This window comes from Lagenorhynchus albirostris, chromosome X, assembly GCF_949774975.1.
Source record: "Lagenorhynchus albirostris chromosome X, mLagAlb1.1, whole genome shotgun sequence".
Classification (NCBI taxonomy): domain Eukaryota; kingdom Metazoa; phylum Chordata; class Mammalia; order Artiodactyla; family Delphinidae; genus Lagenorhynchus; species Lagenorhynchus albirostris.
In genome coordinates this window covers 38,060,510-38,079,073 of record NC_083116.1, presented here as the reverse complement: position 1 = coordinate 38,079,073, position 18,564 = coordinate 38,060,510, and the positions used below count along the sequence as shown (strand labels likewise).

The window sequence follows — 18,564 nt, the reverse complement described above, 5'->3', positions numbered from 1 at the left end:
TGTATTGAGTTTCTCAGAACAAATTATCTGAGTAGTCTGGGTTCAAGCCATTGGAGAAGAAATTTGAAGAATGCTTCTCTTGTCATTGGAGAATTAAAAATTCCCAGTGACTTAGGAGTATAAATGATATTGGAAGGAATTAGGGTCATTCTAGGTAAATAATGTAGAAAGATGCTCTGCACAAGGGGCTAGCCAGCTGGAGAGCAGGGGTGTGTCAGCCTTGCTAGTACTGGCCAATTAGGCCAAGTAGAATTTTGAAGTGTCAAATGATCCCATATTATATGTAGCTTTTTATGAGAAAACCTACAATCAATGATTTATTATGAAGAAAACATGTCTGTGTATATATAATATATATATAAAATGAATAAATAATATATATTATATATTCATTTTATAATTATATATACATAATAAACTTTTTAATTTAGTCATTTGCGTGAGAAATATACTGGAAGGGAAAATAAATTATACCGTCCATTTTTGTCCCCTAAAGGGAACATCAAAATCAGTCAACATTTCTCCCCCCCTCCATTCATCCCTCCCTTCCTCCCTCCCGTCACACACACACATGCACATGCAATAATGACATAGATGGTGGGAAGAGCTCTAGGTTGGATCAGGAGAGATAGGGAGACAAGACTGCACAAGAGATGCTATTGCTGGATAGGAAATTGATCCAGGTAGATCTGTTATATGTAGCACAGTTTCATCGATGCTACCTAATGGAGGAGGTTTGTCCGAATTCTTGAAAATTCTGTCACAGAATATTTCAAAGAAGTACAGTTTTCTTACTCTCAAGTACATACAGTTACTAGAATTAGGCTTAAAAAAAGACTTGCATAATGGAGGTTCTTTAGGAACCTTCTTTATTTACTTACTCAGTAAGAATGGAGTGTTGTAGATGCAACAACTATTTGCATATAAATGTACTTATATTTTCAGATAAAACACTTCTGAAGTGCTTAAGAATGCCTGAGAATAGTTTGTTTTCTTAAACAGGTTAAATAATCATTCTTCCCGCAATCTTATTTACACTATTCATTTGCTTAGCCAACCCTTCATGGCAAATGCGGATGTAAGCTTCAACCCAGTCCTTAATCACTATCGTGGAAGGGAATCAAGCTTTATGGTCTGTGCTTCTGTCAGTTCCGCTGCTGGGATTGGGAGTGTCAGCACCAGAGCTTTCTCCTTTCAGGAGCTGAGCCGGCTTTAAGGAGTCTACTAATTGGGAGTCGTGAAAATATTGTTGTTGAACAACGTGTTAGTTGTAACAAGTCCCCAGATCGGAGCCTTGAAACAATGCCAAAACTTCTCCCCCTCTTCCCTTCCACAGCCTTTGGTGGACGTTCATTCATTAATTCATTCAACCAACTATTAGATGCCAGGTACCACGCTGAAGCTGACCTATTGGTAATCCACAGCCCCTGCTGTCAAATGGCTTATTATTCTGTAGGAGAGACAAAGTATCTATACAGATCCCCTAAGGAGCAGTTTCGTATTGTTTGTACACCTAACATGGAAAGCAAGACTGATGCAGCTACAGATGGCAGGCTCAAACTTACCCATCTAGTGGCAAAGTAAGGTTTTTTGGTTTTAAAAACCCTACGTACTTACTGCTAATCAGGAAATGAGCAACCTCGGTAAGATTCAGCAGTGCTGGGAAATAGCTTGCAGTGATGGAAAGCTCATCATAGCCTTCAGACTAAAATAATCTATTTCCTCTGCCATTTACTAGCTGTGTGACCCAGGGCAAGTACTTCACTTCTCTGAGCCGCTGTTTCCTCTTCTGTACAATAATACCTACCTCACAAGGCTGTTGCAAAGATGAAAAACAGATAGCACATTGAAACTGCTTAGCACACACCCGGCATTTAGTTAAGTATGGCATTAGTATGGCATACTTAACTATTAAGCATGGCATTTAGTTAAGTATGCAACAAATATTAATCTCCTCCGCTCAGCCCCAGGCCCAGTACAGTGTAGCAGTGCTTTAAAATGGATGTCTTTCATTTCTAAGTTACTCTAAGTCTCTCCTCTAGAGCCTATCTCCAAATTCTTAAACAAAACAGATGATTTTAACCCCTTCATAAAATCTTTCACTGGCTCCCATAGCATTCAGTAGAAAGTCCCAGTTACTTACCCACTTTGGCTTTTCAAGTCCCTATTTGCTTTCCCAGCTTCATCTTTTGCCACCTTCCCCCTCACACTGATTACTCTAGCCAAACTTAACGATTTTCACAAGTTGTTCTCTGGGCCTGGAATAGAGACGTTAGTAACAATTTTGATGCCCAGAGTAAACAGTAGGAATTGTTCTTAAATTAAGGGAATAGTGTGAAAATGCTGTAAGTGCAGAACACTCCACCTTCACCCCAGTCCGATTTTCTTTACCTTGGCCTTGGGACTCCCATGCCATTCATTTTTGTGCCTTTTAGATTTTACTGACCTGAGACAAAGCTTCAGTTTCTCCACCCTACTTTTGACTCTAGCCTGGACTTGCTTTCCCCACCTCTACCCCACTAGACTAGATTAACTCCTGAACCCCTAGGCTGGATTATGTTCTCCAGCTCCCATGGCACCCTGAGCACTACCCCCTCTCAGCAATAATCACATTGTATAGCAGTGTTTTTCAAAGTGTGGTCCTCAGACCACCTGTTAGAATCATTTTTGGTGTTTGTTAAAACAATTGATTCCTAGACCTCACCCTCGATCTTAATTAAAACGTCTGGGCACATAAGTGGAATTTTACATTTTTAACAAGCTCCCCCAGGTAATTCTGATGCACACAAAGGTTTAACATATAAGAATCGTCTTCCCCACTAGACTGTGAATACCTTGAGGGCAAAGACTGTGTCTTTTGGTTTTGTTGTTGTATTTTCAACACCTGACACAGGGTGTGGAACAGAGAGTAGTTGCCTGGCTAATGTTAATTGCATGAATGTATGAGTGAACAAATGAATAATCCAAGTTTCCCTGTTGTACTCTGATATCCATATTGGTGTTTGTTGTTTTCTGGGCAGAAATGCTTGGCCTCTTCTCCATTTGGGCTGTATTGATATTATTTTGCAAATGTCCTAGGACTCATACATATAAGTGAGTATTGTCTTCCTCAAAAGCTCTTTTGGAAGTTGACTTGGGGAATTGTCTGGAGCATGTGGCACCATTCTTTTCCATAACCTTTCAGTCTTTTCAAACTTTGAATGTGGATTTCAGTTTTGGTCATAGCCCAAAATCACTCAGAGCTAAGTCTACTGAATAAAGTAGGAAAATAAACTGGGTTTGGGGTAAGCAATGAAGTTTCTGAGCCGAATAATTAAAAGTGCTTTCCAAGAAAAAACATGGTGGCAAAGTATTCAGTGGGGGTGTGGTGAGTCCCAGATACTTCAGTAAACTTAAGACTTTCATAGAATACTGTCAATGCCAGGTACCTTAAGAGAAGTCATTGACTACCTCTAGCTAAACCCAGTTGGACAAAGGGAATAGGACCTGTATTTAACATCTTCAAGGAAGGAGACTCCATAAGTTTTCACTGTTGCTCTCCTCAGTCTGTTCTCGTACAATCCTTTCTGCCAGCACATTATTCTTTCTGTCTGCAATTTATGCTTATTTTCACTTTTTATATCGTCTTATTGAAGAAAGCACAAAAATAATCAACAATAAAGTTAAACATGTTTTGAGAATATGAAAGAAATTTTAATGCCACATTGGAGTTCTGGCTACTTGTAAGTAAGAGTAACTGCATCTGTATGTATTTTTATCATACAATTCCATTGTGTAAACTTTGGATGCAGTGAATTTCAAATTGCAGCAAAATCACTTCTATGTTCTTTTCGGCTAAAATACGCTAGGTGAATTTTCTAAGCTTCCATGGTTTACATATTTATATATGACTACCTGGTTGGAGCAATCCACAGATGGACTTTTTGATAAGTGCAAATATTTGATACCCTTTCTTCTACAGAATGGAGAATGTGAGGATGACAGATGAGAACTACTTCCACACTTATTTTAATTCCTGAAGCCAACTGCAGCCTCAGAGCCATTGGGCTGTACTTTGTGTATTACAGGTTGGCCAGGTTGACCGCCATTAGGTCAGGTGAAACTGCCTTTTACAGTCTGGTCTGCCAGCTTCAGACATATGCTATGTTGTTGTTCTCAGCTAGAATATTTATTAGACTATTATTGGACTATTTTTTATCAAATATTTTATCCCAGGCTTGTTTGTACTGGGAGCTCTGGACCAATAGTGTCTCTCCTAGTGACAGAAATCTGAGCATCTGTGGATTACACAGCCTCATCCCTCTAAAAAAAATATCCCAGCCCATTCAAAATGCTATATTATGAATTAAATAAATATACATGTATTCATGAGTTCTTGATTGTCTCTCACTGGAGTTTGAATTGGGGGAAATTAAAAGGAAAAAGGTCATGGGTTACTGGAATTGTCTAAATGACTTAGGGGAAATTAATTATGTAGTGGGTAGAGATTTGGGCAGGGAGGATCCGGAGCATCTGGAAATCGAGATCCAATCATGAAGACTTTGGTTTCAGGAGGAAGATACAGTCAGGAAGACTAAAGAATGAAAGTATAAGGCCCAAGGAAACACGGCACATTCAGTTTCAGTGATTGGGCCAGAAGGTGGGAATTAAGGAAGAACAAAGAAAATCCCAGTGCTGGAACCTAGTGGTTAAAGTCAGGATAGGGCCAGATGTAAGCTGACTTGCTGTTAAACATCTGGCCTGTAGGAGGAGCCTGGGAGGGTTAGGAGATCCACCCCCACCCCCCCCCCACCCCCGAGCTGGGCTTGGACACACTTTAATCAGAGTTACTAAAGGGGGCATGCAATGTGAAGCGAAGCAGGCCAGTCAAGGGTGGCAGCTAGCAAAGCGACTAGGAACTATAGCCCAAAGGCAAGAGGGTTAAAATATAAAAGACAAAAATTTGGAATTTCAGGGGTTAGTGGGCCATCTGGAGAACAGCAGCCCATGCAGAAGCTGAATATGGGGCTATTACCCACAGCTAAGAGTTTATACATTTTGGGGGATGTGATGTTTGGAAAGGCTGGCTCCATCTTAATGTGCCAGGCCAGAGCAGACATGGAGCTCTTTATATTCCCCTTCCTAGAAATAGCGTTGGTCCTAGAGTCTCAGTGAAGCTGAGCCTGTAGGTAGGGGCGAGGTGGTGTGTTACAAAGATGAGGAGTAATGGAGGCCAGATAGGTTGTTACATGGATACTGGAAATGTATATAGCATGATAGCTAATGAGAATGACTCTCCCTCACTGTGAATTTCTAGGGGTCAGGGTTAGGACCAAGGTGATCTTCCTATAACTGTCGGGCATAACATGCAAGTTACAGTTGTGATAGGTCTGGCCTGGTCATTCACGCGGCGTTTATTTATGTTCCAAGGACTCTACTCATATCTGCGGGGGCATATTAAAAAGTATTCCTGACTTTATAATCTGGTGGGGTATGCAACTCAATAATTCTACCCCAATAATTTTCAATCTCTGAATTAGAGTTACTAGTAGTAGCTGAAAAACAAAGCTGTTATTGGAGACGCAGGGGTGAGAGTGGAAGCTCTTACCAGCCTTGTACATAGGAGATACTTGGTAAGTGCTGGTTGAATAGAATAAGAACCTGATAAGCAGAATGACAAATGGGCCACCTCATATATTGTGAGGTTTGTCTTAGGTGAACTCCACACCACCACTCATATAATTCCTCTCAGGCATGTATCTCTGGTCCAGCATTCCCACAACTCCCTCTTGGTTAACAGGCTATTGTTCTTTATGGCCAGTCTCTTTCAAAGGGAACAATTAGAAGAATTAATATATTAGCCATCAGTAATGTGTAAATGGAAGGGCATGGGCAAAATTCACATCTCGGGCTTCCATGGTGGTGCAGTGGTTAAGAATCCACCTGCCAATGCAGGGGACACGGGTTCGATCACTGGTCTGGGAAGATCCCACGTGCCGTGGAGCAACTAAGCCCGTGCGCCACAACTACCAAGCCTGCACTCTAGAGCCCGTGCTCCACAACAAGAGAAGCCACCGCAATGAGAAGCCCACGCGCAGCAACGAAGACCCAACACAGCCAAAAAAAAAAAAAATCACATCTCTATCAACTCCTCACTCTACCTCTTCCTTCCTTCTCAGAAAACAAGAAAATGTTAACAAGGACCTTCCAGAGGCAATGCTTTTGTTGTCTAACCTAGGGGTGACTGGGGTGGGGGCAAGCTTCAGATTTTCAGGTTTGGAAAGGGTCAGCCAACAATGTTCTGGTAAGCCTGTTGGGAACATATTCTGGGCCAAGAGGGGTCTTTCAAATAACAGAATGTAAATGCCCACTCTACTTGTGCATAGACGGCAAAGAGGATCTGCTACTCCTCCCACCAGATTCGAAGTCCCAGAAACATGGAATGTGAGCTGATTCTCCCGATGTACAGTGGCAGGAAAAGGCCATTATGATGTACATATCTTTTTGTTCAGCTCAACTCCCTCAATGATAAGGGAGGGTGCTGTGATATACCAGAAATGTGAAATTCACAGCAAGCAGCAAGTACACAAGGCAAGGCAAGTCCAAGGCCTAACTCATTTAGCAGGTAAAGATACAATGAATGACGTTCAGAGTCAAACAGTTTTTTATTTTATTAGTGAAAGGAAAAGTAGTCAAAGTTTCCTGCTCCTAGTGGTTCGTATCCCAAGCACCAAAAAGAATTACACTGGGGCTTCCCTGGTGGCACAGTGGTTGAGAGTCTGCCTGCCGATGCAGGGGACACGGGTTCGTGCCCCGGTCCGGGAGGATCCCACATGCTGCGGAGCAGCTGGGCCCGTGAGCCATGGCCGCTGGGCCCGTAAGCCATGGATGCTGGGCCTGCGCGTCCAGACCCGGTGCTCCGCGACGGAAGAGGCTGCAGCAGTGAGAGGCCTGTGTACCGGAAAAAAAAAAAAAAAGAATTACACTGAAACAAAAGGGGCCAGAGGACTGCAATGGTAGTTATGGGATATCCAGTTGCTCCGAAGCCAATTCTAGACTGCAACTAAATGACTTTATAGTCTGTAGCTCTCTTCTGAGTGGGATGAGTCAGGAAGACTCTTATCTCATCAGATCTCAGCAGGTGGGAGGCGATGCAAAACTGTCTCTTGACAGTTTCCCAGGGGAGAGGAGAGATACAGAGGTGAGTGGAAGATGGCCGTGAAGCAACTTCTTGCAAGCCTCCTATCTTCTTGTTCTCTGGGAGGGTCACAGGCATTTTGCCAAGACTCAGATTAGCTGTGGTTCAAGCCTTTGCCTGTGGGGTTTATGTGGATAACGCAACTTCCAGGGTACCGTGGTGGAGCTGTTGTTCTATAGCAGTTAGCTGAAGGCCCAGGTACCTTCCCTGGAGGGGGAAAAAAGGAAGTAAAGTAAGGGTCTGGTGAGGAACTTCCTTTCTCCCTCCTTTCTGCTGACCTTCTATTTATGTCCTTTTATTCAGTCTCTTTGGGGCTTGGGATAGGGTGGGGCAGGAATTAAAGGAATAATGGGACACACAACAAATTCAGGCCCTGAAAGATTCAGTACCAAGGCCAGAGAATCCCAAAGCCCAAGTCCTTTGCTATCCATTTCTGGCTCTTAGTTTTTCAACTCTGAATTGAAATGTATGAGTAATCTCTAAGGTCCCTTCTCGCTCTAACAGTATTAATTTCCATAAATGCAAGTTTAGTGAATGTAGTGATAGGAGCCTAATCTGCATACCTACCCCAAGAATGCTGGGACATGAGGGCAGATCATCAGGAACCCTATGACTAGAACAGAAAGGTGGATAACATTACTGTCACTTTAGGACCGATATCCGATTTCCTTTTGGGGTCACTATACTCCTCCATACACATTTCGATTCATTCAGAGCTCCCCCCACCAATCTCCCTCACTTAACATTTGCCACCATTATTTTTGAGTTTTCCGCTTCAGCCCTCTCCCCCTTCCTTCTTTACTTACTAACTGTACAAGATGCAAATACTGATGTAGCTAGCCACAGCTCAGTTTCAAATTTCGGGTCAGCTGTCTGACAGTCGTCCATGTAGGAAACTGCCAGACATTCCATTTTCCAAGGGCAGAGCAGGTCACTTGATATAGCAATCCACAGGAGTCCTATGTGCCACCTTTCCCAATCATAGCCCTTCTTCCTCAAACTTCCACAAACGCACCCCTTTCGTGGCAGAGAAGGTCTTGGCATAGCCACTAGTCCAAGTTATCATTCAATCACCCATTTATTCATTAACTCAACAAATAATTTATTGATAGCTGCTTTGTGTCAGGTGCTGTAGTTCGGTGATAAAGAAAATACGTAGTCTCTGCCCTCATGAGACTCACAATCTAGAGGTGACACAGACCACCAACAAATGAACACCTTCGTAATAATAGGAGCTATCACTGATTGACTGCTTACAGTGTCCCTGACACTATTCTAATCACTTGAGATGTAGTAACTAATTTAATTCTCCCAGCAACACTATGAGGTAAAGACTACTAGTATTGACTCCAAAGGACGCGAAGAGTTAATTCCTGTGCCCTTGCCCAGCCCAGAAGATTCCGTGCTGCCCGGTAGTTGCTAGCAAGGGTCTTGGCTCTGGCTGCCTTTGGCACGGGGTAAAGAAGTCAGGGCCCAAAACCTAGGAAAAGATCCAGCCTAGTGGCTCCTGGATTCGGGGTTGACCAGGCAGGATTCCCAGGACTGCGCTAGACACTCTCGAAACCTCTCCCACCGCGGTTTTCCCATCCTCTTTTTTCCTCCCCTTTCCCTCCCGCTCCCCAATGCCCCCCCCCTTTCCAGGCCGGCCCCTCCCTCTGAGACGCCTCCTCTCTGAGTCATTTCCCCTTCTCCGCCCCAAGACCTTGGCTCTCCCTTCCCTCTGGCAGGAAGGAGAGGAAGGGCAAACTGGCTTTGGGAACCAGGTGAGCGCTTTTCTCAGCGAGAACGAGAAACGCCTCCCGCCGCACCACCCTGCCCCCCAGCGCCCACTCCGTTGGGAGGGACAGGAAGTCGAGGGAGTTCCCTCCGGCTGAGTGGCTGGCTTCCCAGTAGTCCGAAGGCCCCGGTGGCCGAGCGTGGGAGGTGCCACACCCCGCCCGGTGTCTCCTGGGATGCGAGGAGGGAAGCGGCGGCCCAGTTGGACTGGCCTGCCGCAGGCTCGTTCGGGGTGAGCTCAGCGCGCCGGGGAGGGACCTCGCTGCCCGCGAAGCTGGGGGGCGGGGAGGGCCGGGCCGCCAGCCCCTGAGGAAAGCCCGCCCTGGAAAGGAGAGATGGGAGAGGCTCTAGAGGATGCGCGTGTGGAGTGGGGGTCGAGGCGCGGGACTTGGGGAACACGCGTCTGCGCGGAGAGGCGCGGGAGAACGCGCCTGGTTGCAGCAATTTATGGGTGTGTGTGTGGAGAACCTTGGCGCGTGCGTGCGGCGCGTCTGTTGGGAGGTGCGTGCGTGTGGGGGGCCGTGCGTGTGGGGTGCGTGCGTGTAGGCGTGCGTGGGGGTGGGGGAGGAGAGAACGGAAAGGAATGCTGAGGGACGCCGGGGGTGGGGACTGACACCGCGAGCTTGCGGGATTGAGGTAAAGATATCAGAGCGTCTCTGGCTGACAGCTCCGAGTCAGCATTCTTAACTTTTTAATTTTTTGAAGGGCGGGTGGAGGGTGGACGTGACCCGTTTGAAATTCTAAGGAAAAGTATCGGTCATCTCCTCAAAAAGAAAAAACAAAACCAAAAAACCAAACAAAAGCACATGGTGGTTCCTGGGCCCAAGGACGGCCATTCGTAGACCCCAGACTGTGGCTGAAGTCGGGCAGAAAACCCAAATAGGTGACTTAGGTATTCGCCACTGGGTCTTGTGATTCTGCGACGGGGGAACGGAACAGGTGACCGAGCTGTTGCCTCCTTTCTCTGCGGGCCCGTCCTGGGCTTGGTGGCTTCCAGGCCGTGTCACCGTGCCTTTGGGAGGTGGGGCCCTCAGAGTGGGTGTAAGAAACGGGGTCGCTCCCCAGGGTACGGCCGCTCCGGGGCCCATGGCCTTCCCCATCCAGCCGGGGCGCCAGGCCTCGCAACCGGGTCCCGTGAGCCGGCCGGCTGCTCAGCCCAGGTCTGGGCACCGGCCTCAGACGTGCTGGTCAGTTCCCTGCTCTTGCTCAGGTCCTCAGGTCGGAGCGCAGCGCGTCCTCGGATCCCCGCACCCGCAAGCGTCTCCATGGCCCGGGTGTAGTGTGGGGAGTGCGGCTTTAAGGTTGGCCGTTGGCTGGGTAAGTGACTAGGAAAGAAGCGGATTGGGGTTCTGATTCCGTCTTTATCATTAACTAACTGTGGGATGTGAAGCAATTTCCCTCATCTTTCTGCGCCTCACTTTCCTCATTTGTAAAATGGGAGAGTAGCTCACAGCGTGGTTGGAAGTGTAAATAAGACTATAATAAATTCCCAGCAAACGGAAGCATTTAATGAATGTCATCATACCTTAAGTATAAACATAAATAAGTAAGTAGATAAGTTAAAGTAGAAATTGTATCCTGAAAGAATGTATTAAACTGCTGGTTTTCTTTTTGGTCTCTTCTAGGCACACCTAGTTGTGCCATCCTCAGCCAAAGCCCACCAGATCCATCCTGTAAAGTCACACGCCTGAAGTAAGTGGGCTTTTAGTTTGGATCTTTTGAGATGTTCTGAGAGATAAGGCTTAGTCCACCATCAACTCTCCCCTGGATTGCTGCCTTGGTCGCCAAGCCTTCACACTTGGCCTGCTTCCCTCCCGTTCATTTTCCGTGTTGTAGTCAGAGTTACCATTCCCTCTGAGCTACAGAGTAACCTGCTGGTTCGGAGCACAGACCTTGGTGTCAGACAGATCTCTTTCAGATCCCAGCTGCACCCTGCTCCATCACTTTCTGTGTGACCTCGCACAAGTTACTTCACCTCTTTAAGAATCCTTTTCCTTATCTGTAAAAGGGGGTAATGGTGGTCTCTACCTCATATAGGTGTTGTGAGAAGTTCCAGAAGTAATGCATATAGAGTGGTCCATAGTAACTCATAGTAGCTCAGTAAATGGCAGATTAAAATGGATTAGAGCAGTGAGGCTGCTAGCAAGAGTGTCTGAAGTGATGTACCATGGCCACTAGACTGGATAGGGAGTTAAGCAATAAAGTGGTAATGAGCTGAAGAATGGGAGAAGTCAAAGGATGGGAGATCTTGATGAGAATGAGGAGTGGGTATTCTGAGAACCAAGAAGTAATAAGGGTAAGAGGGTGTAGCCAGATTGGGTTAGTGGAGTTCAGAAATTCTGAAGTGGAGCAGCTCCATGTTTATCGGGTGGTCTAGGGCACTAATAGCTAGAAATGGCACGTGAAGTGGCATGTAGTCAGAGGTTGCAGAAGTAGAGGAGGTCAAGGGACAATGAAGCTAGAGTGTTGGATGAGTCATCCATAGCCTTTGAGGTTACTTATCTGATGACGTGGGTTGGAATGGAGAGGAAAATGGAGCTAGGGCCGATAAGGTCCACCCTGCTTAACAGGGAGCAGTCATTTATTTCACAGATATTTACTGCGCTCTTACTAAATGTCAGGTTATAACAAGACAGACAAGAGTCCTGCTATCATGGAGCTTACAGTCTAGTAGGAGTGATAACAGACATTAATAATCCCACCTATAAGTAGAAAACTGCAAATTGAGATAAGAGCTATGAAGGAAAAATAAGCGTTCTATAAGTACTTATAACAGGAGGACCTGACTCTGTCTGCAATGTCAGGGAAGACTCTCCTAAAGAAGTGATGAGAACTGAAGCATCAGCTGGGGTAGAAGGAGATAGAGGAGGGATGAATGGAGGAAGTGTTCCACATAGAGGAAACAAACATCATGTGCAGAGACCTGAAGCTAGAACACGTGCAAGGGACTTGAAGTACTGAAAGGTGTCTCCTGTGGCTAGAGCACATTAAGCAAGGGGGAGAGTATTGGGAGCTGAGACTGGATGGCAGGGCCCCTTAATTATTTTGGGCTTTATCCTAGGAGCATTGGGAATACTCCTACTAAAGGGTTTTGATTAGGTGAATGACATGATTTATCTGTATTGGTTTCTTTTTTTTTTTAACATCTTTATTGAGGTATAATTGCTTTTCAATGGTGTGTTAGTTTCTGCTTTATAACAAAGTGAACCAGTTATACATATACATATGTTCCCATATGTCTTCCCTCTTGCGTTTCCCTCCCTCCCACCCTCCCTATCCCACCCCTCCAGGCGGTCACAAAGCACCGAGCCGATATCCCTGTGCCATGTGGCTGCTTCCCACTAGCTATCTACCGTACGTTTGTTAGTGTATATATTTCCATACCTCTCTCTCGCCCTGTCACAGCTCACCCTTCCCCCTCCCCATATCTTCAAGTCCGTTCTCCAGTAGGTCTGTGTCTTTATTCCTGTCTTACCCCTAGGTTATTCATGACATTTTTTTTCCTTAAATTCCATATATATGTGTTAGCATACGGTATTTGTCTTTCTCTTTCTGACTTACTTCACTCTGTATGACAGACTCTAGGTCTATCCACCTCATTACAAATAGCTCAATTTCGTTTCTTTTTATGGCTGAGTAATATTCCATTGTATATATGTGCCACATCTTCTTTATCCATTCATCCGATGATGGGCACGTAGGTTGTTTCCATCTCCGGGCTATTGTAAATAGAGCTGCAATGAACATTTTGGTACATGACTCCTGAATTTTGGTTTTCTCAGGGTATATGCCCAGTAGTGGGATTGCTGGGTCATATGGTAGTTCTATTTGGAGTTTTTTAAGGAAACTCCATACTGTTCTCCATAGTGGCTGTACCAATTCACATTCCCACCAGCAGTGCAAGAGTGTTCCCTTTTCTCCACACCCTCTCCAGCATTTATTGTTTGTAGATTTTTTGATGATGGCCATTCTGACTGGTGTGAGATGATATCTCATTGTAGTTTTGATTTGCATTTCTCTAATGATTAATGATGTTGAGCATTCTTTCATGTGTTTGTTGGCGGTCTGTATATCTTCTTTGGAGAAATGTCTATTTAGGTCTTCTGCCCATTTTTGGATTGGGTTGTGTGTTTTTTTGTTATTGAGCTGCATTAGCTGCTTGTAAATTTTGGAAATTAATCCTTTGTCAATTGCTTCATTTGCAAATATTTTCTCCCATTCTGAGGGTTGTCTTTTGGTCTTGTTTATGGTTTCCTTTGCTGTGCAAAAGCTTTGAAGTTTCATTAGGTCCCATTGGTTTATTTTTGTTTTTATTTACATTTCTCTAGGAGGTGGGTCAAAAAGGATCTTGCTGTGATTTATGTCATAGTGTTCTGCCTATGTTTTCCTCTAAGAGTTTGATAGTTTCTGGCCTTACATTTAGGCCTTTAATCCATTTTGAGCTTATTTTTGTGTATGGTGTTAGGGAGTGATCTAATCTCATACTTTTACATGTACCTGTCCAGTTTTCCCAGCACCACTTATTGAAGAGGCTGTCCTTTCTCCACTGTACATTTCTGCCTCCTTTATCAAAGATAAGGTGTCCATATGTGCGTGGGTTTATCTCTGGGCTTTCTATCCTGTTCCATTGATCTATCTTTCTGTTTTTGTGCCAGTACCATACTGTCTTGATTATTGTAGCTTTGTAGTATAGTCTGAAGTCAGGGAGCCTGATTCCTCCAGCTCCGTTTTTCGTTCTCAAGATTGCTTTGGCTATTCGGGGTCTTTTGTGTTTCCATACAAATTGTGAAATTTTTTGTTCTAGTTCTGTGAAAAATGCCAGTGGTAGTTTGATAGGGATTGCACTGAATCTGTAGATTGCTTTGGGTAATAGAGTCATTTTCACCATGTTGATTCTTCCAATCCAAGAACATGGTATATCTCTCCATCTATTTGTATCATCTTTAATTTCTTTCATCAGTGTCTTATAATTTTCTGCATACAGGTCTTTTGTCTCCTTAGGTAGGGTTATTCCTAGATATTTTATTCTTTTTGTTGCAGTGGTAAATGGGAGTGTTTTCTTGATTTCACTTTCAGATTTTTCATCATTAGTATATAAGAATGCCAGAGATTTCTGTGCATTAACTTTGTATCCTGCTACTTTACCAAATTCATTGATTAGCTCTAGTAGTTTTCTGCTAGCATCTTTAGGATTCTCTATGTATAGTATCATGTCATCTGCAAGCAGTGACAGCTTTACTTCTTCTTTTCTGACTTGGATTCCTTTTATTTCCTTTTCTGCTCTGATTGCTGTGGCTAAAACTTCCAAAACTATGTTGAATAAGAGTGGTGAGAGTGGGCAACCTTGTCTTGTTCCTGATCTTAGTGGAAATGCTTTCAGTTTTTCACCATTGAGGATGATGTTGGCTGTGGGCTTGTCATATATGGCCTTTATTATGTTGAGGAAAGTTCCCTCTATGCCTACTTTCTGCAGGGTTTTTATCATAAATGGGTGTTGAATTTTGTCAAAAGTTTTCTCTGCATCTATTGAGATGATCATATGGTTTTTCTCCTTCAATTTGTCAATATGGTTTATCACATCGATAGATTTGCATATATTGAAGAATCCTTGCATTCCTGGAATAAACCCTGCTTGATCATGGTGTATGATCCTTTTAATATGCTGTTGGATTCGGTTTGCTAGTATTTTGGTGAGGATTTTTGCATCTATGTTCATCAGTGATATTGGCCTGTAGTTTTCTTTCTTTGTGACATCCTTGTCTGGTTTTGGTATCAAGGTGATGGTGGCCTCGTAGAAGGAGTTTGGGAGTGTTCCTCCCTCTGCTATATTTTGGAAGAGTTTGAGAAGGATAGGTGTTAGCTCTTCTCTAAATGTTTGATAGAATTCGCCTGTGAAGCCATCTGGTCCTGGGCTTTTGTTTGTTGGAAGAGTTTTAATCACAGTTTCAATTTCAGTGCTTGTGATTGGTCTGTTCATATTTTCTATTTCTTCCTGATTCAGTCTTGGCAGGTTGTGCCTTTCTAAGAATTTGTCCATTTCTTCCAGATTGTCCATTTTATTGGCATAGAGTTGCTTGTAGTAATCTCTCATGATCCTTTGTATTTCTGCAGGGTCACTTGTTACTTCTCCTTTTTCATTTCTAATTCTATTGATTTGAGTCTTCTCCCTTTTTTTCTTGATGAGTCTGGCTAATGGTTTATCTATTTTGTTTATCTTCTCAAAGAACCAGCTTTTAGTTTTATTGATCTTTGATATAGTTTCCTTCATTTCTTTTTCATTTATTTCTGATCTGATCTTTATGATTTCTTTCCTTCTGCTAACTTTGGGGTTTATTTGTTCTTCTTTCTCTAATTGCTTTAGGTGCAAGGTTAGGTTGTTTATTTGAGATGTTTCCTCTTTCTTAAGGTAGGATTGTATTGCTATAAACTTCCCTCTTAGAACGGCTTTTGCTGCATGCTATAGATTTTGGGTCATCGTGTCTCCATTGTCATTTGTTTCTAGGTATTCTTTGATTTCTTCAGTGATCACTTCGTTATTAAGTAGCGTATTGTTTAGCCTCCATGTGTTTGTAGTTTTTACAGATCTTTTCCTGTAATTGATATCTAGTCTCATAGTGTTGTGGTCGGAAAAGATACTTGATACAATTTCAATTTTCTTAAATTTACCAAGGCTTGATTTGTGACCCAAGATATGATCTATCCTGGAGAATGTTCCATGAGCACTTGAGAAAAATGTGTATTCTGTTGTTTTTGGATGGAATGTCCTATAAATATCAATTAAGTCCATCTTATTTAATGTATCATTTAAAGCTTGTGTTTCCTTATTTATTTTCTTTCGGGATGATCTGTCCATTGGTGAAAGTGGGGTGTTAAAGTCCCCTACTATGAATGTGTTACTGTCGATTTCCCCTTTTATGGCTGTTAGTATTTGCCTTATGTATTGAGGTGCTCCTATGTTGGGTGCATAAATATTTACAATTGTTATATCTTCTTCTTGGATTGATCCCTTGATCATTATGTAGTGTCCTTCCTTGTCTCTTGTAACATTCTTTATTTTAAAGTCTATTTTATCTGATATGAGTATTGCTACTCCAGCTTTCTTTTGATTTCCATTTGCATGGAATATCTTTTTCCATCCCCTCACTTTCAGTCTGTATGTGTCCTTAGGTCTGAAGTGCGTCTCTTGTAGACAGCATATATATGGGTCTTGTTTTTGTATCCATTCAGCCAGTCTGTGTCTTTTGGTGCGAGCATTTAGTCCATTTACATTTAAGGTAATTATCGATATGTATGTTCCTATTCCCATTTTCTTAATTGTTTTGGGTTCGTTACTGTAGGTCTTTTCCTTCTCTTGTGTTTCTTTCCTAGAGAAGTTCCTTTAGCAGTTGTTGTAAAGCTGGTTTGGTGGTGCTGAACTCTCTCAGCTTTTGCTTGTCTGTAAAGGTTTTAATTTCGCCATCAAACCTGAATGAGATCCTTGCTGGGTAGAGTCATCTTGGTTGCAGGTTTTTCTCCTTCATCACTTTAAATATGTCCTGCCAGTCCCTTCTGGCTTGCAGAGTTTCTGCTGAAAGATCAGCTGTTAACCTTATGGGGATTCCCTGGTGTGTTATTTGTTGTTTTTCCCTTGCTGCTTTTAATATGTTTTCTTTGTATTTAATTTTTGACAGTTTGATTAATATGTGTCTTGGCATATTTCTCCTTGGATTTATCCTGTATGGGACTCTCTGTGCTTCCTGGACTTGATTAACTATTTCCTTTCCCATATTAGGGAAGTTTTCAACTATAGTCTCTTCAAATATTTTCTCAGTCCCTTTCTTTTTCTCTTCTTCTTCTGGAACCCCTATAATTCGAATGTTGGTGCGTTTAATGTCGTCCCGGAGGTCTCTGAGACTGTTCTCAGTTCTTTTCATTCTTTTTTCTTTATTCTTCTCTGCAGTAGCTATTTCCACTATTTTATCTTCCAGGTCACTTATCCGTTCTTCTGCCTCAGTTATTTTGCTATTGATTCCATCCAGGGTATTTTTAATTTCATTTATTGTGTTGTTCATCGTTGTTTGTTTCATCTTTAGTTCTTCTAGGTCCTTGTTAAATGTTTCTTGCATTTTGTCTATTCTATTTCCAAGATTTTGGATCATCTTTACTATCATTATTCTGAATTCTTTTTCAGGTAGACTGCCTATTTCCTCCTCATTTGTTAGGTCTGGTGCATTTTTGTCTTGCTCCTTCATCTGCTGTGTTTTTTTTTTTGTCTTCTTATTTTGCTTATCTTACTGTGTTTGGGGTCTCCTTTTTGCAGGCTGCAGCTTCGTAGTTCCCGTTGTTTTTGATGTCTGTCCCCGGTGGCTAAGGTTGGTTCAGTGGGTTGTGTAGGCTTCCTGGTGGAGGGGACTAGTGCCTGTGTTGTGTTGGATGAGGCTGGATCTTGTCTCTCTAAGGGCAAGATGGGAATAAAGACACAGACATACTAGAGAATGGACTTGAGGATATGGGGGGGGGAAGGGTGAGTTGTGACAAAGCGAGAGAGAGGCATGGACATATGGACATATATGCACTATGAAACGTAAAACAGGTAGCTAGTGGGAAGCAGCCGCATAGCGCAGCGAGATCAGCTCAGTGCTTTATGACCACCTAGGGGGGTGGGATAGGGAGGGTGGGAGGGAGGGAGACGCAAGAGATATGGGGACATATGTATGTGTATAACTGATTCACTTTGTTATAAAGCAGAAACTAACACACCATTGTAAAGCAATAAGATGTTAAAAATAAATAAATAAAATAATCCATTCACGTTTTCTTAATTGTTTTGGGTTTGTTTTTGTAGATCCTTTTCTCTTGTGTGTCTCACTTAGAGAAGTTCCTTTAGCATTTGTTGTAGAGCTGGTTTGGTGGTGCTGAATTCTGTTAGCTTTTGCTTGTCTGTAAAGCTTTTGATTTCTCCATTGAATCTGAATGAGATCCTTGCTGGATAGAGTAATCTTGGTTGTGGGTTCTTCCCTTTCAGCATTTTAGGTATATCATGCTACTCCCTTCTGGCTTGTAGAGTTTCTGCTGAGAAATCAGCTGTTAACCTTATGGGAGTTCCCTTGTATGTTATTTGTCATTATTCCCTTGCTGCTTACAGTAATTTTTCTTTGTCTTTAATTTTTGCCAATTTGATTACTTTGTGTCTCAGCGTGTTTCTCCTTGGGTTTATTCTGTATGGGACTCTCTGCGCTTCCTGGGCTTAGGTGGCTATTTCCTTTCCCATGTTAGGGAAGTTTTCTACTCTAACCTCTTCAAATATTTTCTCAGGTTCTTTCTCTCTCTCTTCTCCTTCTGGGACCTCTATAATGCGAATGTTGTTGCGTTTAATGTTGTCCCAGAGGTCTCTTACGCTGTCTTCATTTCTTTTTATTGTTTTTTCTTTATTCTGTTCTGCAGCAGTGAATTCCTCCATTCTGTCTTCCAGGTTACTTATCCGTTCTTCTGCATCAGTTATTCTGCTATTGATTCCTTCTAGTGTAGTTTTCATTTCAGTTATTGTATTGTTCATCTCTGTTTGTTCTTTAATTCTTCTAAGTCTTTGTTAAACATTTCTTGCATTTTCTCGATCTTTGCCTCCATTCTTT

At 42.9% G+C, this 18,564-nt stretch overlaps 1 protein-coding gene across 2 annotated transcripts in view; it reads left to right on the top strand.

Moving 5' to 3' along the window:
* The first annotated feature begins 9,117 nt into the window (after positions 1-9,117).
* LOC132513566 (NACHT, LRR and PYD domains-containing protein 12-like) overlaps positions 9,118-18,564 on the top strand; it is a 38,887-nt gene continuing 29,440 nt past the window's right edge. The window contains exons 1-2 of one of the 2 annotated variants that reach the window (XM_060138033.1): positions 9,118-9,185; positions 10,579-10,645. Coding sequence is in view for 1 of the 2 variants with exons in the window: in XM_060138034.1 (XP_059994017.1) it covers positions 9,308-9,404; positions 10,579-10,645 (164 nt within the window). In the remaining variant the exon portion in view is untranslated. Of the gene's footprint in view, positions 9,186-9,307; positions 9,405-10,578; positions 10,646-18,564 lie in introns of those variants that run through there. The other variant, XM_060138034.1, reaches the window with a different exon arrangement.